This window comes from Dermacentor andersoni, chromosome 7 (genome assembly GCF_023375885.2).
Source record: "Dermacentor andersoni chromosome 7, qqDerAnde1_hic_scaffold, whole genome shotgun sequence".
Taxonomy (NCBI): domain Eukaryota; kingdom Metazoa; phylum Arthropoda; class Arachnida; order Ixodida; family Ixodidae; genus Dermacentor; species Dermacentor andersoni.
The window spans coordinates 104962456-104987630 of record NC_092820.1 but is presented as its reverse complement, the minus strand read 5'-3'; the positions used below and the strand labels follow the sequence as shown (position 1 = coordinate 104987630).

Sequence of the window (25175 nt, the reverse complement as noted above, 5' to 3'; positions counted from 1 at the left end):
ATCTGTCGGAATAGTGACACGTGTGTTAGTGGCACATCAGTTGACTTGTTAGATAAGGAGACGGCTCTTTTGGGTGTTTAAAATTTGGATGAGGTGCTGTCACCGTACATGGGTCAGATAGGAAGGCGTTTCCAGAAAATCAAATTGTTGAATTTAGCGAATTGTGGTGTCGTCTCTCTTCTGTCCTTGCTCGCTGGCACTAAATATGCTTTCCAAGTAAAATCTGCACTTGATGGCAAAGAACTGGGGAACGCCTCGCACTGGATGTTTGCGGAAAAATTACAAATGAAGCTGTGCAGAGCCGTATGGGCTGGACAAATTTCGAAATAGGGGAAGCTCAGAGTAAAAGTGATGATGAACAAGGACTGAGGAATGTCAGAAAGTAAATGGGCTCGGAAAGTGTTTATTTATTTGTACGGGAAAACCATTGATTCAGAGCGGAGGAAAAAAACAAGGAAGGTACAAGCTAGTAGGCGACCGGTATAGCACCTTCAATCATGAAATATGATCGATTGTCGATAAATATGTGAATAGATATTTTTTCGAGAAGAAGCTTAAGAGGTCATTGCAAGCAAGGCAACGTCATAGAATGGCTCCTTGTAATTATCATTAGTGATCATAAATTACACAAAGTCATTAAATATCTAATTGGTTTACTGTTAATCATGCCACGTTTCTTCGTAGAAAGAATTGAATCACCCACTGAAATAACGTGTAAATGCTACTTGGCAAACACCGCTAAACAGGGGAAAAATTATTTCGAAATTGCTACGAAAATCTTGTACGTCCTGTCAAACACCACGTACAACATGGTAGTGTTTTCACGACAGCAGTCATTTCAAGGTTTACGTTCCACTCAGAAGTAAAATTAAGGTGATCTAGGTATACAGAAGATCTCATGCACTAGAAACGTAATGTCCGTCTTCCATTACTTGCCACCACTCCACAGAAAAGGAAAATAAGTCGCATACACAAATCTATGCACTGTGACTGAAGGGGATAGTAAGTAATATGGCAACAAAGAACCTCAAGCGGAAAGTTGCACATGCTGAGACAATTGCATCGGTTGAGGCAATGAAAAAGACAGCTGCTATGAATAACCTGCAACGAGTAAAACAAAAAAAAACGAAATCTGAAATAAACAATTCATAACTGAAAGGGAAACTATTCGAATCGAGATCAACATGCCTTAGAACGTGCACCTAGAACGCTAGGTACAACCCGGAAGAAGAACCATGTGCTTACAGCGGTAAAGTAGTTTTCTCATTGCCCAATTTATGGCCGATCCTCTAGAGTGGGTTGCGCTAGTTCACTAGGAACAAGAACGAGAATAAGGAAACGATGAAGCATGTTTGATTAAAATGTGAAGATACTTACCAAACGATCGATTTAGGCTGCGCTGGTATCCTGGATGCCCTTGGGTTCAGCGTGAGGAGCGGTAAAGTTGTCCGCAATAAAATAAAGTGAGAGGCGAGTGGTAGCTTGGTTGAAGAAAAGTAGGAAGGCGACAAACAACAGAGGCATAAAAAGCAACGTTCCCAATGGGGGTTTAGACCGCTTGGTGATGGGAATTATTTGCGTTCTTTAAGGTAGTGTCGTGTTGCAGGGCTTCTATGAACGAAGAGGCAGACTGAACTTGAAACATGCTTTATTGCATGACAGCAACTTAACGTGGCAGAATGACAGCCAACGAATACAAGGACAAAAAGCATACCACAGCTTTGCGGCCAGCGATTATTTACACATAGTGGGCGAGGATGATGTGACAGCGATATGAGCTACGCCACAGAAAGGGAAACGCTATCACACAATTACACGTGCACAGATATGCAACAGTAGGTAGGACATTAGGTAAAATACGAGTAAGAACAAGAGCTTGGTGGTGCAACCCACCGCCACATTCCAAAGGGAACGCTCATAGCATCCATGCCTCCACGCATCCGCGGAGCGGTGGCACCGACCATGCAGGGTAAAGAAACAAAAAGAAGCGAAAAGCTCGCCTTCGCCCATAACGTTCTCTGCAAGCAGTTCCCTGTAAAGATTACGGTTGAATAAGCTGCAGATGCCGGGAATTGGCAACTGTGTGGCCGGTCTACATATACCGCCGCGCGTGATGGCTCTGCCAGTCGGTGCGGCGATAAGAGCGATGCCTCAATATATCGAGAAATGAAAACAGGCGCAAAGCATCCCTCAAATTTAGTATTAGGGAGTATCGTAGTTGTCGGTGATTTTTAATACGTAAGCTTTCTTTATTAAGATGTTTGAGTGTCATGATATTGTAAATGTAGTTTATTGATAGATTTCAAGCGATAAAAAGTATAAGCACAAAAAATAAAAATAAAATATCCATAGACATAAATAAGGCTCCATAGAAAATCCATGGGTGAAGCTCATAATACGGTTTGGCGCCCTGAAACTTGGGGTTGGGTCAACGTGAAAGTTGAAGTGGGCAAACTGAAATTAGGGTGTGGGACAACTTGAAAGTTGAGGGTGGGCAAACTTAAATTTTTAGCTGGGCTAACTTGAGATTTGAGGTTGGCTCAATGCCCAGTTGAATGCTGCTGAGTGTCTTTCAAGCTATCAACTCCTGGCTTGTAAGTGAGCGGGTTTACTGCGCCGTACCGAGACGCAGTGAGAGTGCAGGCGTGGGCTTGCGTGAACAAGGAACGTGCTCCTAACACGGCCTTGCGAGAGATGATGATGGTGGTAGCGATCTAAATAACGAAATGGTGCTTCATTGTGTAACGCCTGACGGAGCGCGGCTCAGCGTCGTCAGGGGAGAGGCAATGGGAAGTGCAAGACGATAGTATAACAGAGAGGATGAGGCCTAATAGACTGCGCTAGGTGCGACGGGCAGCATTCCTGAGCAAATAGGTCAGCGTTTAGGCGGGCGCTCACAGGGTCGTGATTCTAGCTAATGGGTAAAACTCCAGGAGCCTTCGCAGCGCAGGGAGCCGGTGACGCACCGGCAGCAGCAGATCAGTCTCTGTGGTCACTGGAAAGTCGTGGCGTCTATAAGTGGTGATTACTACGAAGCGTTCCTGTGCCAAGGATGGGCAGGCACCGACAAGATGATCCAGACTCTCGGAGTGCCCGCACCTCTTACAGGCAGGTGACGTGGAGCGGCGTTTGGCGTACAGCCGGGTCGTAGTCCAGGTGTAGCCAGTCCGCAGGCGCAGGAGCACGGGACGGTCTCTTTTGGAGAGGCCGTTCTGCGGAAGCGTCTTGCGGGCCTTGCAATTAGCCACTCGGGGGTCCGCATGGATGGAGGTGAGCTGGCATCGTAGCCGATGTCTCGTATATTGTGAAGTAATTACCGCTCTGGGAACCGCGATTATGTCATGGTGGGCAACCTTGCCGTAGGTATCCGCCTTCTCCTTGCCGACTATGCCGACGTGTATGAGGGCAGCCAATAGAAAGATATAGAGATTCCGGCGGTGGTTACAGCCATTAGCTTGAAAAGCAGCAGCACCACTGTAAGTCGTAAGCGACAGCGAGGGGGACATGGCTCCACGGCCATACACTCTCCCCTCAAGCAACGCGTCACGCTCTACTGCGGCAGCTGGTGTTCCCATGAGATCTCTGCGCTCTGTGGAGGCGTGCTTGTGCCCAGAGTTCCGGCTCACTTGGTAAGATTGCATTCAAAGGGCCGGACGGGGCGAGAAAATCTGGCAATACTCTGCTAAGACCTATGCATTTTTTGCTAACGGAAAGACCATGGATAGGCGCGAATGAATTAGGAAAAGCATGCCCGCAAAACTAAACTATAAGGAAGCCACAGCCGAGCCAAGCAATCTTTATGCATTAGCAGACGATTCTCAGAATTTCTGTAGATTTTTATTGACAGTCTCTCAATTAAGAAGCGCAATTCTACGCTAGCAGCAATTAACTTTATTTAATCATCAGCAAAGCGTTGCGACCCTCAATGTTGTCTGTTTCTCCATACAGTTGCTGATGCTGGATGAAGACCTCATCATGGTGGGGCTGTCAACCTCAATATTTGAAAAGGACACTTTGAAATGCTTTGTGTCCTCCCCGTTTAGACGTGGTAGTCACAAATTCCACCGCCTGGTGAAGTACAAAAAAAAAGTTGGGGTAAGTGCATATGCGCCTCATTAAAACTGTTTCATCAGCTTTTGTTTCAGGCGGGAGCAAATATGCACGTGGCAAGCTGTTTTTGAGCACCAACGAATGCCGAGCAGCGCCCAGAAACCTACGCAGAAATGGACTCAACTGTATTTGTGTTATGTCTTTGGGCTACGGGCATTTTCAAGATCATCGTTCAAGAGCTATAGGCCGATTGTGAACTTTATACAATTTGCTTTCTTTTATTTATGACGGGCGACTCTATGGGTACGGAACCGAACGTTCCATGTAAGATGGCACTGACATACATGGGGAGTGCTTCGTTTTAAGGTAAAAGCCAATAACTCCAGATTTTTCGCCTTGATGGAAATGTATGCAAATAGTCAAACCTGATTTCTCCATGAAGTCTGTCCTGTCATAAACGACACTTATAAGTGCAGTTGTTGCCGGGCATATGAATGCTGCCCAAGTTTCGTGAGAAAGTGGTCATATATCATAATAATATCTTTAATACACGGATATGGTACTCGCGCGATTTCCGCTTACGAAAAGTGCGCAAACTTGTCTATATAGAAATGTAAAATATTGATCGTCTGGCAGCCAAGAGCTAACTAAAGCTTGTTGCTTTTTAGAAAGAAACCGCGCTTACACGAATGCGAGAATGATGCATTGGATTGCATTTTTCTGACGTCACTTACTTTTGGACCCCGCTAATGCGCTTGGAAGTGAATTAAGGCTGCTCTTACATTCCTTTGCATCCATTGTGAATAGTAGCAGTGAAATTCAGAGGGTGGTTGCCCAACTACTGGGTGCTCGAGTTATTTGAGGATGTAATGATGACATCCAGAATAGCATTGATATTTCGGACGAGATTCGGCATCTTCGGAAGAAATATTTTTCAGTGTTTCTTTCGCTGGTTTTCTGTTATAAACGCATCTTTAGCGTCAAATATTAATGATATTCATCTTTGATAATGTCTATGCATTCGGATCAGATACTGCGTGTCGATGTTAGGCAGCGCTTCACACTAGCAGGTTTCAGTAAGTTTCTTATTCTGTGGCTGTTTGTTCGTATTTCTGTCATCGATGTCTGTGCTGGTGCTAGGCAGCGCTTCACAGCAGCAGGTTTAAGCACGTTTGCTCATTGTGTGTCTATTTGTTCTCCTTTCTGTCAGCGACGCCCGCCATACATAGCGGCGTACCGGTTTAGGTACTCGGAACTAGGACATCATATTGAGGATGCGTGGTCGCTTAAGTTCACCACCAAGCTTTCTCGGCTCGCGCAGACACTGTGGACTCAGGCAGAGCTAAATTAGGTGTGATGCTAAAGAAAGTCACGCAGAGAAAGCGTGATTTCTTGTTCTGCCACCTGACGCTGATCCTACATGATCGGCTTTTCAGGGCTTTGCTCATCATGACCTCCACGTGCTGGAGAATTTCAAGCCTGTGAATGACATCTGAACCGTGGCAGTGCTTCATTCGGATTGTTACGGACTATAATTGGTCACCAACTCTTGTCTCACCGAGAAAATAAACCTTTCCGCGATATTCGGAAAGGAGCAGATCTCCAAGCCGCTTGTGTCGGCGTGCATGGCGACTAGGAGAATGTACTTCTTCCTCACATGTGCCAGAAAGAAAGCGGACACCGCGGAATAAATGTGCTAGACAGCTAACAGAGGGATTGGTATGGGCCAGCTTAAGCGTCTAGAAAGATAGAACGAGGATGGTAATGTCTATGGCAGTTAAAAGATTTGTCCTGAAATAGCTCAAGCACCCGTACGTTGTATTTAAAAAAATATGGCTGGTTCATCTATTTGGTATTCCAATAATTTTGTAGCAAAATCCTATGTCGGAACAAGTAAAGCAGAACGACAGCAGGGAAGGACCAGAGGCCCGACAGGTCTACTATCTATACAGAAATGTTCCCAATGCATGTGATAACGTGCTTCAACTAGTTTCGGTGTGATAAGAAAAAAACATAACACATCCGGCGAAGCGTTCTCTTGAACTCTGCTTCTTGTACTTCATTCTATTGACGTGCACTTGTTTATCTTCATCGGGTGACCACGCTTCACCGCCTAACAAACGTTATCGCACATCGCAGGACCCGCCTGCTTGCATGGGATATTTCTCGAAAGTTATCGATTATTCTATCCACCGTCTGTTGTCACCGAACCTTGTGTAATCTCATTGCATGTAGGCGCGACGCGAATGGTGTAGAACTTTCCGGAAGAACGGCAAGTTGGGCGAGTTGGTTGAGATTCATTGTAAGGGTTGTAACAGCGCACCCAAGACATAAAGCCCAATACGATAATTGGTCGCCAACAATAATTGGTCACCAACTCTTGTCTCACCAAGAAAATAAACTTTTCCGCGATATTCGGAAAGGAGCAGATCTCCAAGCCGCTATTCGCGTCCGCTCTGACACTATCAGAGCAGACGACGCAGCGCTGTGTCATCGTTTTTATTCCTTCTGTTATCCTTGTCTTGGGTGCACTGTTACTACCTTTTCCGGGAGACACGTGGGCACCAGCGATCACTCTGGAACCTTCGTTGACTGATGCATAAAAGCCGGTGCGCTTGACCCGCAGATCAGATTTCGAATATCGCCAACCGTGTTCGCCGCTACTGCTGCGCTTTGAGTGCAATTTGCTTTCGTGGGCATAAGTTCGCTCAATAAAATGTCAATGTCGTCATTCAGTTTTACAGCTGTACTATTCACCGTCACTAGTACGTGACATCTGGTAGAGGTGCTAGTGCGTCCATGCACCGGACGCCCCCGCAAAGCCGTGAGCGAAGCCTGAGCCACGAAGGCAAGACCAACGTCACGAAGGGCTAGCGAGTTAGCCGTAGGTTGCAAGGACTACGACCGGAGCACGGACGTTCGCCTGAGAAGACCAGGAAGTGCACGGCCACAACAGCAGCTACAATGACAGCCCCAGTGTCGCCAACGCGAACCATGTTGCAGCAGCCCAGAGGGCGAGCGACTTTGCGTAGTTCACCGTTTGAGGACCCGTAAAGCTGGCGTGAGACGTATGAGAAGGTCGCCACACCTAATAGCCGGAACAGTGACGACAAACTACGCTATGTCTTTTTCGCCTTGGAAGACGCCGCTAGGACGTGGGTCGAGAATCGATACGCCACCTTAACGACGTAGGACCTGTTCCGAAACGGCTTCCTGCAAACATTTACAAACGTTTTGTGAAAATAGCGAGCCCAACTATTCCGCCACGCCGACTCGAAAATGTCCGAGGAAAAGAAAGTCTGCCCACTCATGCGTAGTGTGAAAGAGGAATTTTTCGCCGGAATGATACGAAGGTCACAGAAGACCGTCGTCGAGTTTTTTCGCGAATCCACCAGCATCTAGAAGACATTGCAAATGCGGAACCGGCAAATTAACCGCGGAAGGAAGTCAACAAACTACGCGGGAGTTCAATCACTCGGCACCGATGACCTGTGCGACACTATCAGAGCGGTCGTGCGGGAGGAGCTCCAGAAGCGGTTCCCTTCATCGCAGCATCAACTGGCTTTGCTTGCCGCTGTCGTACGCGAGGAGCTCCAACACTCACTCGGAGTACTCTGATTGCCGCAGCCTCACCCCGAAGCGATGACGTACGCCGCCATAGCCGCCGTCCTGTTCCCCCTCCGCGCCAGCGCCATGGCGCTGAAACGACGCAGTTCCGCCGTTCGCCGCCGCCTCCAGCACGGCAACCCGTCTCCCGCGCATCGTTCGAAGAAAGACTGACGTTTGGTGAGCCCCCGACCACCGTCCGCTTTGTAATCACTGCGGAGGAGCTGGTCACATTTACCGCCGAAGTCCTTACCGCGAGATTGTACTGCGAGGGTTCGCCGTCAACGGACCGCGTCCTCAGGCAGGTGAATGCCCTCGCGATATCGCTGATTACCTCGGCGCTGCTCATTGGAGCCCTGGGTTACCATCCCGTTCGCCGCCACTAGGCCGCTACCTGTCGCCGCAGCCCCGTCCATACACTGGCCAAGCCCGAGGCCGGTCCGTCTGTCCATATCCGGAAAGGCAAAAGCAGCAACCCATGGAAGTAGGATTGCTGTTCGTCGAACTGGCGAAGGTACTCCGCCGCCGACGAAGACGCCGAAGAGACTGTCTCGGTGACATAACAACACGCCACCATCGCGTGGAAGCCTGGAAGCAAAGAATGTACCGACCAAAGACCTGACGACGGGACGCACCAGCCACACGCCAAAGCCATGCAGCCGTGATTCGACGCCAAGACCTAACTGCAAAGCAAGGCAAAGGACCACCGACGTAGATGTGTTGCTCGGCCGCCACGCAGCCAACCGCATGAGTAGACATGGGAGTCGACAACTCCGTTATGAGAGACCCTTCGCCACCAAGTTGAAGAAAGTTAAGACTGTGTGCGAAGGGCCCCAAATTAGTACCGCTGGATGACACCAAATAACGCGGACTAGAATCTGCATCGCAAGAATTACAGTTCATGACCGAGCCTACCCTGCCACCTTCGTTAGCTTCCAACAGTGTTCACAAGACGTCATTCTCGGCATGGAGTTCATTTACCAACATGGCGCAATCATTGAGCTGAAAGCGTAGTCGATAACGCTGTGGCAAGATCAAGCGATACTGCCGGAGCGCTGTCGTAGTCACTACGACAAGGGAGCATGCCGCCTCGCTCCAGCATTGTTATTTCCGTTGGCACCAAAACACCCGCAGACTTAGAAGGCCTCATCGAGGGCGACCAACTTCTACTGCTCGACTGTCAAATTTGCATCCCAAGAGCGATCGCTAGACTGCAGGGACAGAAAGTGAAATTCATATAGAAAAACATCAGCCAGGAGTTTAAGCACATCAACAAGGGCACGACTATCGTCTACATCGATTTCATTGTAGAAACCAGCAATGCGTTTGTACTCTCGGACTCTCCGCATCTATCCCGAAAACCATAGTTCCTGAGCTAGACTTCTACATAAACCCAAGTCTGCACATGATGAAGCAGCAACTGCTCAGAAGACTGTTCCGATGGTACAAATATAACTTTTTGAGGACATCGAGGATTCGGCGAACACCAGTCGCAAAGCATCGCAACGGAAGAGTGCGCTCGACCACTCTGCCAGAGCCCTTACCGAGTTTAGGCGCGGCAAGGTGCAGCAATAGGACAACAACAAGACGAAATGCTTCGCTACGACATGATTCAGCCTCCGAAAAGCCCGTGCGCATCCCCTGTTGTCCTGCCGAAGAAAAAGGACCAATCCATAAGTTTCTGCGCCGATTATGGTCGACTGAACAAGATCACCAAGAAGGACGTATACCTCCTACCGCGGAAAGACGACGCATGGTATCGGCTCTGCAACGCCAAATACTTCTCGTCGATGGATCTCAAGTCCGGCTACTTGCAAATAGAACTTGAATAAATATATCGCGAAAAGGCCGCCTTGATCACGTCAGACGGTTTCTACGAGTTCAGGGTCATGGCGTTGGCACTGTGCCCTGCGCCTGCAACGCTCCAGCGCGTTAGGGACACGGTTTTTGCAAGATTGAAGAGGCAGAGCTGCATTGTTTACTTGGATGATATCGTCGTCTTCCCCTGAAATTTCGACGATCCCCTTCGCAGGCTAGCGAGAGCACTAGAGGCCTTCAAGTCATCAGGGCTCACTCTGAAGTCGGAAAAGTGCCACTTCGCTTACGATGATCTCCTGCTCCTGGGTCACGTCATAAGCAAATCTGGAGTGAGCCCCGACGCACACAAAACAGCTGCCATTGCAATGTTCCAGCAGCCCATCGATAAGAAGGCAGCGCATAGGTTCCTTGGCATGTGCCCCTACTACAGGCGCTTTGTCGAAGACGTCCCACGTATCTCTAAGCCGCACACACATCTAACTAAACCTGATGTTGAGTTCAAGTCGGAAGCACCTCCGGCCGACGCATTGCGAGAACTCAAACGACGCATGAACTCGCCACCTTTACTTGCGCACTACGACGAGGTCACCGATACATATATCCACACTGAGGCAAGTAGCTCATGCCTCGGTGTCGTCCTAGTTCAGAGGAAAGACGAACTTGAACGGGTCGCTGCAGTAGGCAATTACCCTACGACCGAAAAGGAATGCCTCGCCGTCGTTTGGGCTCTAGTAAAATTTCGCCCCTACTTACATGGCAGGCTATTCAATATCATCAGCGACCATTACGCGTTGTGTTGGCTAGAGCATTTAAAGGACCCTTGAGGACGGCTGGCGCCATGGAGCCTCAGACTGCAAGAATGTTACATCACTTTAGCCTACAAGTCCGGACCAAAGCGCTCCGATTCCGAGTGCTTATCACGCGTCCCCAAAGACACACCGCTGCATGATGACGAGGATGACGACGCCTTCCTTGGAATAATAAGCAACGACCACACCCGGAGCTAAAAAGCCTCGTCTAGTATTTGGAAGGGCGCACCGATTTTGTCTCTAGGGCATTTCAGCGAGGATTGCCTTTGTGCTCGTTTCAAAACAACCAACTCGTAAAGGAGAACTTATCACCAATCCGCGCCAACTACCGTCTCGTTTTTCCTTCAGAGCTACATCCCGAAGTACTGCACGCCTTACATGATGATCCGACCGCAGGGCACCTCGGATTCTCCCGGACGCTATCGAGGATACATGAAAAGTGTTACTAGGCGCGCCTGACCGATTACGTCGCCCGTTGCGTCAAGACAAGCCGATCTTGTCAGCGACACAAGACACCACCGACAAAGCCAGCGGGATTACTACAGCCGATCGAGCCTCCTTACCGACCATTTCAGCAGATGGGAGTGGACTTGGGGCCCTTTCCGACGTCAACAACCGGAAATAGGTTGATCGTCGTGGCCACGGACTACCTCACCTGCTTCGCTGAAACGAAAGCTCAGCCGAAAGGTAGCGCAACGGATGTGGCAAAATTTTTCGTCGAGAACGTCCTGCTGCGACATGGCACCCCAGAACTCCTCATCACCGACAGAAGGACGGCCTTTACACCGGAGCTCTCCGAAGCCATTCTGCATTACAGCCAGCAAGCCACAGGAGGATAACTACTTACCACCCGCAGACGAATGGTCTTGGGCAGCGCCTGAATGTCACCCTCAGCAACATGCTAGCAATGCACGTCGACGTTGAATAGATGACCTCGGATTCCGTCCTGCCGTACGCAACCTTCGCTTACAACATGGCGGTGCGAGAAATAACACAGATCACGCCGTTGAAGCTGGTATACGCCCGACAGCCCTATCGCCTGCCGATAAAAAACCAACGGAGGACCGAAAGCCGACACTACAACCTTCGACGACGCTACGTCGAGTACCAGCGGAGTGACCCTGTTAGGATGTGGACGCCAATACGCCGACGAGGACTTAGGTAGAAGCATTTACGCTGCTATTTCGAACCCTACAAGATCATACGACGCATCGGTGCACTCGACTGTGCGGTCGTACCAGACGGCATTTCGCTATTATTGTGGCACCACTCATGACCTGAAATATTCGATGTTGTGCGACTTAAGACGTTCGACCAGCGCTAATGAACTTTGAGACTTTGCATAACTGAACTCGGGACGTGCTTTTTGTGGACTATGTTACTTTGGACTTTGTTTTTTTTTTTTGTTCTGTTACCTTTCTTTATTAGACGCCTTCTCTGTTTCACTCTCATATGTTTGTAACGTCGGGGCGACGCTCGTTAAGAGGGCGGTATTGACAAGTGTACAGGCGCTCCCAGAATAATTCGGAACGCAGCACACACGGCCGCTCGCCGGCGGAGCGCGCCCGTGGAAAAAGTAGTACCATGGTCTGCGCGTGCGCGGTCTCCCTAGCGAGCAAGGTCGGCTCCCTAGTGCATCTAGTTTGTGTTGCGTTGCTCCAAAACAGTAGCCCTAGGTGCCCCTTAACGTTTTGTCAAGGGGGGCTGGGCCGGTGGTGTCTGTGACAAGTTGTGTCTGCGCATGCACTCGCGTTGGATTACAAGCGCTCGTGTCTGCATGTTCGGGGGCTTAGGCGCCTTTTTTCTTTTTCATTTTTCGTGTGGGCTGTATTTATCATTAGCTCAAAATATTTATGGTAGGTGACTGTGACTAGCGCTGGCAAAGAGCGGCGTTTTCGTCTGACGCAACCGTCATGATATCGGCGGCTCGATTGATAAAGGGATACGAACATATTTAAACAATGACAGTTACGCGTATTCCGCCTTATTCCAATCGAGGCAACATGCCGAAAAGAGTGCCGATGAACGTGCGGAGACATATAATTAAGCTCAGTTGGCAAGGTATACCTCAACGTGAGATATGCCGCCTCACAGGAAAGTCTATAAGTACGGTCAACCGAATAATCCAAGCATACAGGGATGAAGATGGCCGATTCAAAGATGCAGCACGACCGGGACGACACCGATGGACGTCGGAAGAGTCCGACCTTCTCATTGTTGCTGCAGCCGTTGCTGATCCTTTTCAGAGCGCCCACCAGATCAAGACAGCCCTCAACCTGCAAGCCAGTGAGGAAACAATTAGAAGGCGCATGCGAGAGGCTGGTCTTCGTGGATTTGTCGCGGAACAAAAGCCACACCTTACGAAGCGCCAAAAACGCCGGCGCCTTGAGTTTGGCAGGGCATATGAGCGCTGGACGACTGAAGAATGGAAGGGAGTCATATTCTCAGATGAATGGACATTTTCATCTAGATGGGATCAAGAGCGCCGCGTATGGAGACCATATAACTGGAGGTATTTTCATTTTCTTTCTGATCTTTTCCGCACAACTTCTTCGGACGCGTGAACGGTATTTCATCTGAAAAGACCATTATCTATTCCCTTCTTTTCGTGTAGATACGAGCCTGGGTATGTTTCCGAGGTCTACAGCAGCGGCCGCTGTACTGTCAACGTTTGGGGAGCAATTAGCAAAGAGGGCCTCGGTCCGCTAATCCGACTGTCCCCATCGTTCACAGCTGAAGCTTACTGCGAAATTCTGGACTACCACCTATTGCCATACGCTGTGGACGGGCCATTTAAAGATGGCTGCTACTTGTTCCAACAAGACCTGAGCCCGGTGCACACCGCCAGAGCTGTGGAAAAACTTCAAGAACGTGGTGTTCGCGTTCTTGACTGGCCTCCGAAAGGTGCAGACTTCAATGTTATGGAGAACGTGTAGGGCATGATGAAGGAAAGTTTATCCAAGCTGAATCTGGGAGGGGCCAGTGCCGACGAGCTCTGGCTCGCCGTAACGCGCGAGTGGAAGCGCCTTGGTGAGAGGAGGGACTTCGTAGATGCGCTCTACGAGTTAATTCCACGCCGCGTACAAGTTGCGCTTCGCGTGGACGGCGCATTCGCGAGATATTGATAGCGGAACATGCCAACCGCTTAAGACGAAACAGTTACGTTTCGATTCCTTTTGCTTACTGTGTAAAAAATAAACCCAGTGTTCTTCCTGTTGTTTAGATTTACTATGTTCTCCTTACTATTTTTTTTTTTTTGCATGCAGCTCACACAGCCTACCCTTTATTATTTTTCTTTCTTTATTGATTTATTTAAGACAATGAACAGATTGTCTTAAAGGACACGGCTAAAGGCAAACATTTGCCCGACTAGGCAGTGCCACCCGTATCATTGTATATTTCCTCTGAGCAAAAGAAAATGAGTATGAAAATGAGTATATTCGCCAACAAACGCCGACACGCGATCAATACGTAGGGATACTCGCTACCAATGGTCCAGATTCCGTGATTGATTGGCGCAAAATATATGCGAACCACGTAACGGGGTGCGCCAATAAATGACTAGAGTCGTGAAGAGTTCATTAGAGTGCCCTTTGCATGAAATGACTTCCTGTGCGTGAAATTGGCCTTCATGAACGTGCTGCGTTATTTCATTTTGTAAACTCTTTTATTGCCGCTATCGCAGACACACCCGTTAAGAGGGGTCATGTAATAGTGGAAATTGTCCTCGTATTACAAAGCTAGTAGTAACATGGATAGGGAGATATTTTACTAAGAGCTAATGCTGCGCAGGACAGGCTCACATGGCGGAAAAATAAGGCAGCGATGCCGTTGTAGCCAAGCCGCCTCACTAGCACGTAATAACGCAAAGCATTGCTATATCCCAGACGGGATGGAGACCATGGCGAGAATACGCTGCAAGGAATCCACAAGCCTTTATTTATAGATTACGGTGCATTCATGCTGTGCTACAGACATTCATTGGCCCAGCCCCCATTGCACAATGCTAAAGGGCACCTAGCGCTACCTTCTTGGAGCAAGGCAACGCCAATCTAGATGCACTAGGGAGCGAAACTTGCTCGCTAGGGAGACCGCGCATGCGCAAATCTTGTCTGTATTTATCCGCCGGCGCGCTCCGCCAACGAACAGCTGCGTGTCCGGCGTTCCGAATTATTCTGGGAGCACCTGTACTTGCTTTTCTTTATCGTGTGACCACGTTTCACCACCTAAGAAATGTTATCGCACAGCGCATTACGCGCCTGCATGTATCGGAAGTTTCTCGAGAGTTATCGATTGTTACATCCGCTGTCGTCACCGAGCCTTGTGTAATCTGAATCCATCGCGCGACCCGAATGATGTAGAACTTTCTGGAAGACACGCCGGCACCCGCGATCACTCTGGAACCTTCGATGACTGATGTGTAAAAGCCGACGCGCTTGACCCGCAGATGCGAATTCGACGATCGCCGACTGTATTCTCCGCTCTGCTGTGCTTTGACTGTAACTTGCTTTTGTGGGCACAAACTTGCGCAATGAAAAGCCAGTCTGGTCATTACCATTTTTACAGCTGTATTATTCGCCGTCACTTCTACGTGACACTACTGTTAAAACGTGCAGAGAAAAAAGTAAAGAAAAAAGAAAGATTCGCGAAACCCGTCTCTGCTTGTTGCGTTATGTTATCGTGGCTTCTTTTAACTGTAGTGATAGCGCCTGGTAACCACGATTTGTAGAGGTGAGTCCTTCACATGATATGCGAGTAGCTCTATTTGTTATTACTTGTTCATGGGCGTGACTTTGCCTTTGAAACAAAACGCTTGTGTCCAAAGGGAGATATTTTCTTGCGTTCAGCGTTTTTAAAATTTACCAGAAAACTCAGAATTGGGGCTGTCAGACAGCGGTACTACCGATTTCTACGCTGTTTTCGTGGCAGTCTAGAGAACTCTCAATTTCTCCCCGATTTCGCTGCTTAAAAATAACACCCGATTGTTAGCCTCAAAAGTTCAAAAAAAAAATATATAACTCGCAAACAAATGAGTCTACATTTATGGGGCAATTTCTTTCAGGCAGTTCTCAGAGGGCAGGATTGTACATCAGCAAAATAAAAACTTCTTCGGTATGAGCTTATCAGCTGGGTTCGTAGAGATGACACTGAAGCTAGCGTTAGCACACGAATTACGCAACCCGAGCCACTGGGCCATCCCAGAAACGTTTGTGCATAGTTGTGCGTTCTTCATGACCTAGCGTTTCAGTTACTTTTGACCTTGAATGCATAAAACGACGTATTATTGAGTTACTTGGACAACAATGCACATCTCCGCAAAGTTCTGAAATTAATATCTGCAAACTGCAGTAACCTTGAGGGTTAGTTCCAAGTAGATCCGCCTTGCGAACTCCATGGTTAGAATTTGTAAATCGCAATAGGGTCCATATGCTAATTAGTTGAAAAGTTAATTGAAGACTTTTCGTTATTTATGTCGATTATGCATTTAATTCTTGTGCTAGTAATGTCTCCCTGTGTGAGTAGGCCAGCTCCTGAACTAGAATTGTGCTTCCTACCACAGGCAACCTTTAAAAATTTTGAAAATGTTCCCTGAAACACCCGGTATAACACAGAATGCCCGGAAAGTGGAGGGACGAGGCGAAAAAAGTTTCGCTTCCACGTAGCGACATTTGTGCCATAGCTCACTGATAATTGATACGAGAAGACCAACTGCTTGCTTTCTTTAGATTAACAATAATTTAACAATTAACAATAAATTTGGTTTTTTCACCAGGAGGAGGGAGGGGGGGGCGAAGCGTCGAAAGTGATAACAGGCTCTTTGGCTTCGCTTTAACTCTTCGAATCATACACGGACGTGTCAAGTTTAGGTGACGTAGCACGCAAGGGAACTGCTGCATCACAAAAGCAACATCGCCCTGGTAGCTTCCAGACTATGCTAGAGTGAAGCGGAGCGCTGGAAGTGACGTTGCAGGCATCGCATCACGATTGTTCACTATTGAGGCTGACGGGAAACTGTTCGCGGTATTCAGCGCCAAGTGAAATACCAGAAAACGTAAGCTCGTTTCTGCTCAGAGCAGTGCGTACACATATCAACTTAGCAGAGATTCTAGTGTTTACCGACGTGGGGGCGTAGTTGGTTTGCCGTTCGGCGCGGGATAGAATTCCCGGTCGCGCCGACCGCAATTAGATGGGGCAAGAAGCAAAAATGCCCGTGTACCCTGTGTTGCGTGCACGTTAGAGAACCCCAGGCGGTCTAAATTATTCTGGAGTCCCCCATGCCTCATAATCATATCTTGGTTAGATGTGCTATATTCAAGTGTGTTAAAGTTTGTAATGGTGTGTTAGTGTGGTATAGTTTGCGTGCGCACACTGCTCTTTCCAGCCGTGGAAGGCAGAATGAGGCACTGGCTCCACTACTCAGCCAATTCAGCGATGCGTTGACGGTGCGTCCTCTCCGTCTTCTCCGTTTGCTGCAAAACGCATTCCGCATGGTCTGGAGGCCGCCTAAGCCTCCGCGTGTGGACCGTGCATACACCGTCGATGGCAACACCGACAGGAAAACACGGAGGGTCGCTGGCCTTGCAAATGCACCTAGAGCATGCGCATAATCCCTATGGCAATGAAATGAATAACGCGCGGTGTTGCCACGGTCGACTTGCCGCACCAGCTTACCGTAACGTCATGGATCTTTACAGCGTCGGAATGCCATTGATTGGCGAACAATGTTGAGTGGATTTGGCGACCACAGCATGTTGTCATGTTTGAAGGGACACCGTACGGGCTAATCCACAGTGTGATGAGTGCTCGAGCTACCGACTCCGCAGTTATGTCCACGGGGGCAGGGCTGCAGGCCATCTGGTGAACCTGTCAATGCAGGTAAACAGGTAGCGATGGTTCTCGCGACGAGGAAGGGGGCAAACAACATCGATGTGCAGATGGCTGAAGCGGGCGTCCGGGAACGAGGATGTGCCAAGAGGAGTCGTAGTGTGGCAAGGCTCTTGAGACTGTTTGCAGTTGAGGCACGCGCATGACAGCGACGAACGTCTACGTCGATACTGGGCCACACATAACGAGAAGTGACCAGTCGCTGTGTTGCGTCGAATGGCAATATGAGCAAAATGGAAAGCATCAAAGACGGCCCGATGGTATGGACGAGGTACCTAAGGTCGAGGATGTCCGGTCGATGTATCACAACGAGGGCTACGTCGCAGCGAGGAAGCAAGACATCTTCAAACACCCGAGAGGTACCACTCCGGCAAAGCAGCTGGAGCTCGGCGTCAATAATCTGGGCGGTATCCATGGCCGTGAAGTGGACGACCGGTCAGCCGTGGTACCTTGCATGCATGGCGGCGCGAGAAAGCACATCGGCGATGGCTTTAGATCTTCCGCTAACGTGACGAATGTCGCTGGTGTATTCAGAAATGTAGGCGAGCTGTCTGATGTCGCTGGGCGCTTGGAGGTGCTGCCGGAGGCTAGGGCGGAAGTCAATGGTTTGTGGTCGGAAAAAAATGGAAGGAGCGCCCTTCGAGAAAATGTCAACAGTGCTTCACAGCCAAATAAATGGCGAGCAGCTCTAGGCCGAACCTGCGGTAGTGGTGCTCAGGGTGTGCAAGGTTCCTGAAAAAAAAAAGCGACGGCCTGCCAAGCACCAGCAATGAACTGCTGCAAGACTGCGCCGACAGTGGTGTTCGATGCGTGAACCATGACAGATTCTGGCGTGTCGCATTCGGGGAGGAGAAGGAGCGTCGCACTGCATATGGCTCCTTTGATGCCTCTAAACGCGCGATCTACAGTGTCATTCAAGGCCACGGGAGTATTCAGCGTCTTGAGGCCCGAGAGAAGGCCATGGAAAAGCTTCAATATATTGGGGCAGCGAGGAATTAAGCGGCGGCAAAAATTGCTGAGGCCACGAAATTCACGAATTTTTTTGGTGATGTATGGCTGAGGAAATTTACGGATGGCTGTGACGCAGGTCGCGAGTAGACGAATGTCGTGTGCGTTGATGCGATGGCCGAGGAAATCCGACTCCATAACGCCGACCTCGCTCTTCGGACCATTAACAACAAGACCAAACTTGCTGAGTCTTGCGAACACTTGACGTAGATCAAGCTAATGAGCTTCGGCAGTGGTGATGTAGACGACGATGTCGTCAAAATAGGCAAAGGAGCACGTGAAGTCACGTCATACCTGATCAACGAAACGCTGAAAGGTCTGGGCCGCATTTCGAAGTCCGAAAGGCACGCGCAGATATTTGAACAGGCCGAAGGGTGTTATAATGGTGGTCTTCGGAATATGTGAGAGTTTCACAGGAATCTTCTGGAAGGCTTTCACCAGGTCGACCTTCCTAAAAATGGCGAAGCCGTGCAGTGCCGCCGAAAAATCCGGAATGTGAGCTATTGGGTACCGATCCTGGACAGTGGCCCTGTTGAACACCATATGGAGTGTCCAGGGCCAAGGACTGGAGGAGGGGCGAAGGAAGCCAAGGTCAGGCATGTGTTGAAACTTCTTGTTGGCAACAGCTGGACAATCCGGTGCGAGACGGCGAGCGCGAGGGAGCACGACAGGGCCAGTCGTGATGATATCATGTGTCACACTGTGAGCGACTCAGGACTGAAAGGATGGGTGTCGGTAGACGTTCGCAAACTCGGCAAGGACGGTTGAAGCTTGTAGTGCCAAGGAAAGCCCGCTCCGATGATGGGCTGGCGCACACCCACGATGGCCAAAATTCAGCCAGAGGTACTTCTGAGGCAGATCACGGACTTTTGGCAGTAGGTCTGGATGGTCGATCTGTTGACCGCGGCGAGATGAGGCCAGTCGGGAGGATGGTGGTGCTCAGCCAATGTAACAAGAAGCAAGCAAAGCACGGCGCCATTGTCGACGAGATATCACGCTTTAGTGTCACGTTCAGTAACGTGAAAAAGGCGACTGGACGCGGGGCCGGAAACCGCGATCGCCCTAAGTTTTTGACCTAACGGTTTCCCACGTACGAACTGTGCTGGCGGCACTGCTTTGCACGAGAGCCATAGCGATGGGGGTACTAGCAAAGCGTACCGGGAGGAGGAAAACAGCGTCAAGAGTGACCGTGGCTTGGGCGGCGAGGTCACCACCAAGAACGCGGCCGGCGAGTTCGGATGGCAGCGGCCTCAGCTGTCAGTTGCACTGCTTGCCGTGTAAGCTCCTCGTTTGCTTCGAGGAGACACGCATAGCTGTCGGCATCGGCTGTATCATAGGACGGAGGATCAGGATGGCGATGAACTGTGGTCACGGAGGGGAAACCGACATATATAAATAATCTTGTCAGCCAACTTGGCCAGAGATTCCAACGTCGAGAATGAACATGCGGTCAGAATCATGCAGACCTGCGGTGGAAGGCGCTGCAGGAAAAGTTCCCGTAGATTTTCGCTATCGGCTGAAGGAGCCCCGTCTCGAGCCAAACCTTACATGCTGCGGTATAAGCCGGTTGGTTTGCTGTCTCCGAGCTCCTCCAATGTAACAAGTTCTGTTACATTGCTGCTCCGATTCAGTGGTGCGCTTGATGCGTGTCGCCTTAAGGTGGTCATTGGGGCGGTTGACGGGCGGGGAGTGTAGAACATCGCGAACCATCGCAGCAGTAGTCGGTGCCAGCGCACCAGCTATGTGTTCGAACATGGCCATCTGCGAACTGAGGCGGTGGCTACGGAACAAAAACTCGATGGCAAGGAAACAAAGTTCCGAGTCTGACGACTAGAACTCTGGAAGCTTGAAAGCGGTGACCTTGATACTTGATACTTGATACGGTACTTGATCGGGAGAATCCAAGGCGATGACTTACAAGATGGAAAAGCGGACTGCGAAGACAGCGCGCTCGAGCTCCTTGCAGTGGTAGGCCCAGTGAAGCGGCTGCGGCACCTGGAGCGAAAGGGATAACGCAAAGTCCGGAGTCACCAATTTGTCTGTGAAGAAAAACAAGACAGACGCGGGTTTCTGGTGTCCGCAAATTACATTTTCAGCCGAGCCAGCTCAATCACACGGAAGCCTTGCCGATTGTTCTGCTCGCGCATGGTCACCGTGCCGGGCGTGTCCTTATCGTCTTTTCTGACCGGACCATTGTCGCACCCAGTAGTGCGCTGCAAATTCTTAGTTAACTTCGCCTTCATTGAAACCAAAGGACGTGGGTTCGACTCCAACCAGAGCTCCTTGCTTCGAGTGCCATAATTACCTTTATCTAAATTAACTTCGCCTTCATGAACACAAAAGGTCATCAGTTAGACTCCATCCAAAGGTTGAGGGTTCAAGCCATTTTGACTAAAATTTAATCACGCCGACAAAGTCCAATTTTCCGTCTCTTGAGCCTTTTATTAATTTTACATCAGTAATTGGAGACCTTAACCGAAGATGTACAAGAGTAGAGCTGCCGAATATTATACAGAAGAAAAGGTAATGTTCAATAGACTGGCAATGTAACAAGACATCATGATTGCCAGTCAGCCTCTAGAGTCTGCGCAAAAGCACGTTCATGAAAGTAATGTACTTAGAGGGGGCCCGCATCACGAGAAGGAAATATACAAACAAATAAAAAAACGCGGTATAGTCCATACGGCAGACATTACCAAATCATGACTGGACACTTGCCAATGTCATTGAAAAAAATTTGTGCACTCATTGTATTCTGCCGTTAACAAACTATTTGGGGAGTAGTTAGGACGTCAAAAATGAGCTCGAGAACAAGTAAAGGACAAGTAAAGTAAAGAGCGATGATACGAGAAATGCTGTGCACAATGTTAAAGGGCCCTTCACCAGGTCTAGCCATTTTGAGCTGACAAGTGCAGGGCACACATAGCGCGATAACAATCATTTCTACAAAGTATTAGATCGCTACGCACCGCGGAACGATCTGAAATTTCAAACCGAATGCAGTTTTCCCTTCTCCTTGTGGTCGCCGCGCTCCAAGCCGGACGGTGACGTAGTCGTGCCCCTGCGCTACGTAGTCGTGTCCGCAGTGTGACGTCCCTCGTGGCGACACGTAACTGCGATAATTATTCAAGACATCTGTTATCTGTGCGATCTGCTGCTTGAATTGACGAATTGAAGTTTAGACAAATAATAAAACACACAGACGGATTGTATGCGTGTTTTTGTTTTACTTCTCATCGAAGCAAGAGAGATGTACTTGCGCTTCGTCTGCTTGTTCCCACGGTGGTGCGGTCACGTGCTCAGGTACCAAAATTCTGCCATTTTCTACCGTGTTCCAGCGCGTGATCATGCATTGTGATCCACTTGTTCAGCCTCAGTATTCGTGTAGCACTGAAATATATCGGTAGTCATGTTTCCTTGTACACAGCGCGCAATATCGTCCGCTCCGCGAACGAGACAACAGCTCGCGTGCGACGCCGTCGGCGGAAGTGCATAGCGCCGAAAGAAAAACAAAGAACAAAAAATAAATGAAGGCGAGACCTGTGACGCATGCGATCGTCGAGCTCCAGTATCGGAGAAGAAAGGGAAGGAATTTCGCTTGCGTAGGCTAGACAGCGCGAGTGGAGAGAGCGTCTTGCTTGGCAGTGGAGCCCGCCTGCTGAAATCATGAGTTCGCGGCACTGAAATATTTCTATCTCGGCTATTGTTGAGCCGATTTGAAACATATGTGCGGCAGGACGTTCGCTAGAGGACACATAACAACTTCCAGCGCATAACCCAAATTTGCTATGGGGCCTAGTGAAGGGACCTTTAAAAGACAGGACAAGGACGGTGCGCATCATAGAGCAAATGGGGATAGCCGATGTTCTAGTTGACATTATGAGAAAGAAATGGTGCTGGGCACGTCATGTAATTCCTAGGGCAAATAACCGACGGGCTGTTAGGCTTACAGAGCATAAAAATAGGCTGCTGCTGTAAAATCCCGACGATGACGTTGCCTCGACGTAAGGTGCTGTCGCAGATACTGACGTACAAGCAGGCGTCAGGATCTATAGCAATAGCGTACCAGTGGCTGTAAGCTGCGGTCGTAGATCCAAGACGTGCGTCATATTGACGTACTAGCTCTGGAGTTTCTGCGCGAAATTCAAAAGGTGGATGGTTAGCTTTCATTTTCTGTTCTAGTAAAACTTTTCTTATAGGCTGTTTAAAGGATAGTTTGCTGTCTTAAACTTATTTTGTGTTTCTCCGGATGCACCTTTAGCACTTAACCCTACTCTATTGTGCAATTAACAATGCCTCCGTGAATATTTGCGGTGTTCCTTTTTTATTTACCCACTGAAGTTACTTTTACCGCGTAACAAATTGAACAATACCAGCGCGTGTGCAGCCGACGAAAGAGCAACCTCAACATAAATGCGTTTGAAGTGCAGCCAGCCAAAGAAGCCTTTCTTCGAAGTGTCCATATTAGTCCATATCGAATGGTCATAGGCAATTTGTGTTATATTGAAGGTAGTTTACCTCTGGATATATTAGCCAATATAACTCATTATCACAATGAAATGCACAGTAATGTCACGCGAGCTTTCTAATTTTGTGGTCAACTGCAGAAAAATGATTTTAAAATCTGCAAGTAAATCAAGTGTTGTCTTGTTGTCTTTCTTTTTCAGAATCAGTGGCAGGACATGTAAGTGCTCATACCATTTTATGACTGACATTCATGACATGACTGGTACAGGTACACGGTGGTCCTTTGTGAAAGGGCACACGCGAGCGCGTAGCCTATGGTGTGCAGAGGCTGCTTAGAACGCCAGCAATTGGCAGAAAGGGGAAGCTCGTTTGCTGGTGGCGTCATCTATTGGCGGCCAGAATAGCCAGGCTTTGTCGATAGACAAGCGCCTGCTAGAATTTGCTGAATACCCCTCCGCCTCACTGTTGCTCAAAGACTAGGGTCTGCAGCGCAGCGTCTGCTGTTGACAAACCGCGCTAGGTACGCAAGCGAAGTGGAAACGTCAAATTGCCCATATACGCCCTGTAGTTGATCGGTACTTCCAGCGTGTAATAATGTGTGAGCATACTGGGGCTACTTCCCTCAAGACTCTATCTGCCCGTCTGTACAACTGTCTCTCTTTAACGGTTTACACGATGCACTGCACGCATAGAGATACATGAGGCCCAAAGGAGCTATACAGGGCTATAATTTTTATGTTTTATGGAATTTTCAAAAGCTTCCTGTGGCAGACAATATAATTCTTGTCCTTGAAGTGGATTGGTCGAAGAGGCGCGCATTACGAGCACGAGAAATCGAAACACACATTCAAATAATGAAGAAAAAACGAATTCGCTTTCTAGCGGAAAACCTTAAGGCACATATTCTAATTTACGAACAGTAGCCGGTGAGCGTGTATCTACTTGAAATGAATTTCCAGCATGACGGTAGCTTCGAGACATGATTTTCCAAACTGTGGGACGAAATACATCGGCGTTCCAGTTACTCTTGTGCATCGATTGATAAGACTGCGTCTTGTTGAACTAGAAAGTGGAATAACAATGCATTTAGGAAAAGCTTGATGGCGCATGTCTCCAAACTAATGTCATTGTGGAAGTTAATTCTAAGTGGATACGCCTTGCACGCTCACTGGCTACAATTCGTAAATTTCAATGTGTCGTGAAATAAATAATTCAAAAGATAATTAGGAGATTTGTTTAGTTCACTGAATATGTGTTCGATGTGTTGTGCAAGTATTGCCCTCCTCTCCGTATAATACAACTCATGGAGTAGAAATATTTCATCTGTAGCAGATTGTTTATAAATGTTCTGCAAAACTTAAAGATGATCAAATGATCACGTACATGAGAATGCCTTATGATAACGTATGGCTACTGATGATTTATGATTATGACTATAAAATAAAACGGGCAGAGATTATAGGTTAATTGGGACAGTGTTTACCATTCCAAATATATGGCCGGTACAATAAGAATGGCGGTACGTTAGGCTAGCCCTACTACGTCGTCTCTTTCGGCTTATTGGTGATCGTCTTCTTTGTCGCACTCGTGATGCCGTGACATAAACCCTGGCAGCGAAAGTGCCCACCCGGCGCCTGCTAGGTGGCGGCCGCATGGTATGGTTGAGACAAACCACGTGGATAAAATCAGATGACGTGAACGAGGGGGAAGCATCGGGTAGAGCTATTTAAGATGTGGCATCACCGAGTTATCGGATACGCGGTAAGGGCGACAGTACCGGTAGAGCAGGTTTTTCCGATAGGACTACACGCCCTGAAGGATTCCGAAGTACCTTGTCGACGGTAGAGAACTTAACATCATGCAGACGCTTGTGACAGACTTCTATCTGGCTTGTGACTCAGAAAGGCGAGAGTGGGCAATTTGACGTGCCTTAGTCGTTGTCGCTATGCCGTCGCGAGCGTACTCGAGAGCAGTTGGCAGGAACGTCTCGAAAAGCAGTGTCCGGTGGCGTCAAAAGACGAGACAGAAGAGCAAGTGGAGAGCACTGGCGTGACGTGGCGCGTTGTACGCCAACTTCACAAATTGGAGGGCCGCGTACCAGTCAATATGATCTGAGGAGAGATGCATCGAGAGAATATCTGTAAACGTTAAGTTCAGGCGTTCAGTGAAGCCGTTCGTTTGAGGAGGGTATGCTGTCATTAGCTTTTGTATTGTGGCGCAAGAGCGAAGTAGATCTTCGACAACTCAAGGTGCAAAGCAGGTGCCCCTATCTCTGAGGAGCCAGCGAGAAGCTCTGTGGTGTAAGATGACGTCTTGCAGCAAGAAGCCTGCGACGTCGGTAGCGCGACTGGTCTGTATGGCTCGTGTGATGGCATAGCAGGTGGAATAATCCGTTGCAACGGTAATGTACTTAGGTCTAGCCCTGGAGGTAGAAAAAAGGCCCAATAGTTCGAGGCCAACACGATAAAACGGTTCGCTGGGAATATCAATAAGCTGGTGGGTTTCAGCCGGAAGAAATACAAGTTTCTTACG

At 48.7% G+C, this 25175-nt stretch overlaps 1 protein-coding gene across 6 annotated transcripts in view; it reads left to right on the top strand.

Moving 5' to 3' along the window:
• The window catches only part of LOC126534729 (uncharacterized), a 104879-nt gene that overhangs the window by 47268 nt on the left and 32436 nt on the right, over positions 1–25175 (top strand). For all 6 annotated transcript variants that reach the window (XM_050181976.2, XM_055072568.2, XM_055072569.1 and 3 more), the window contains 2 exons: positions 3949–4095; positions 22844–22860. In XM_050181976.2, the coding sequence (XP_050037933.2) occupies positions 3949–4095; positions 22844–22860 (164 nt within the window). The remainder of the gene's footprint in view (positions 1–3948; positions 4096–22843; positions 22861–25175) is intronic.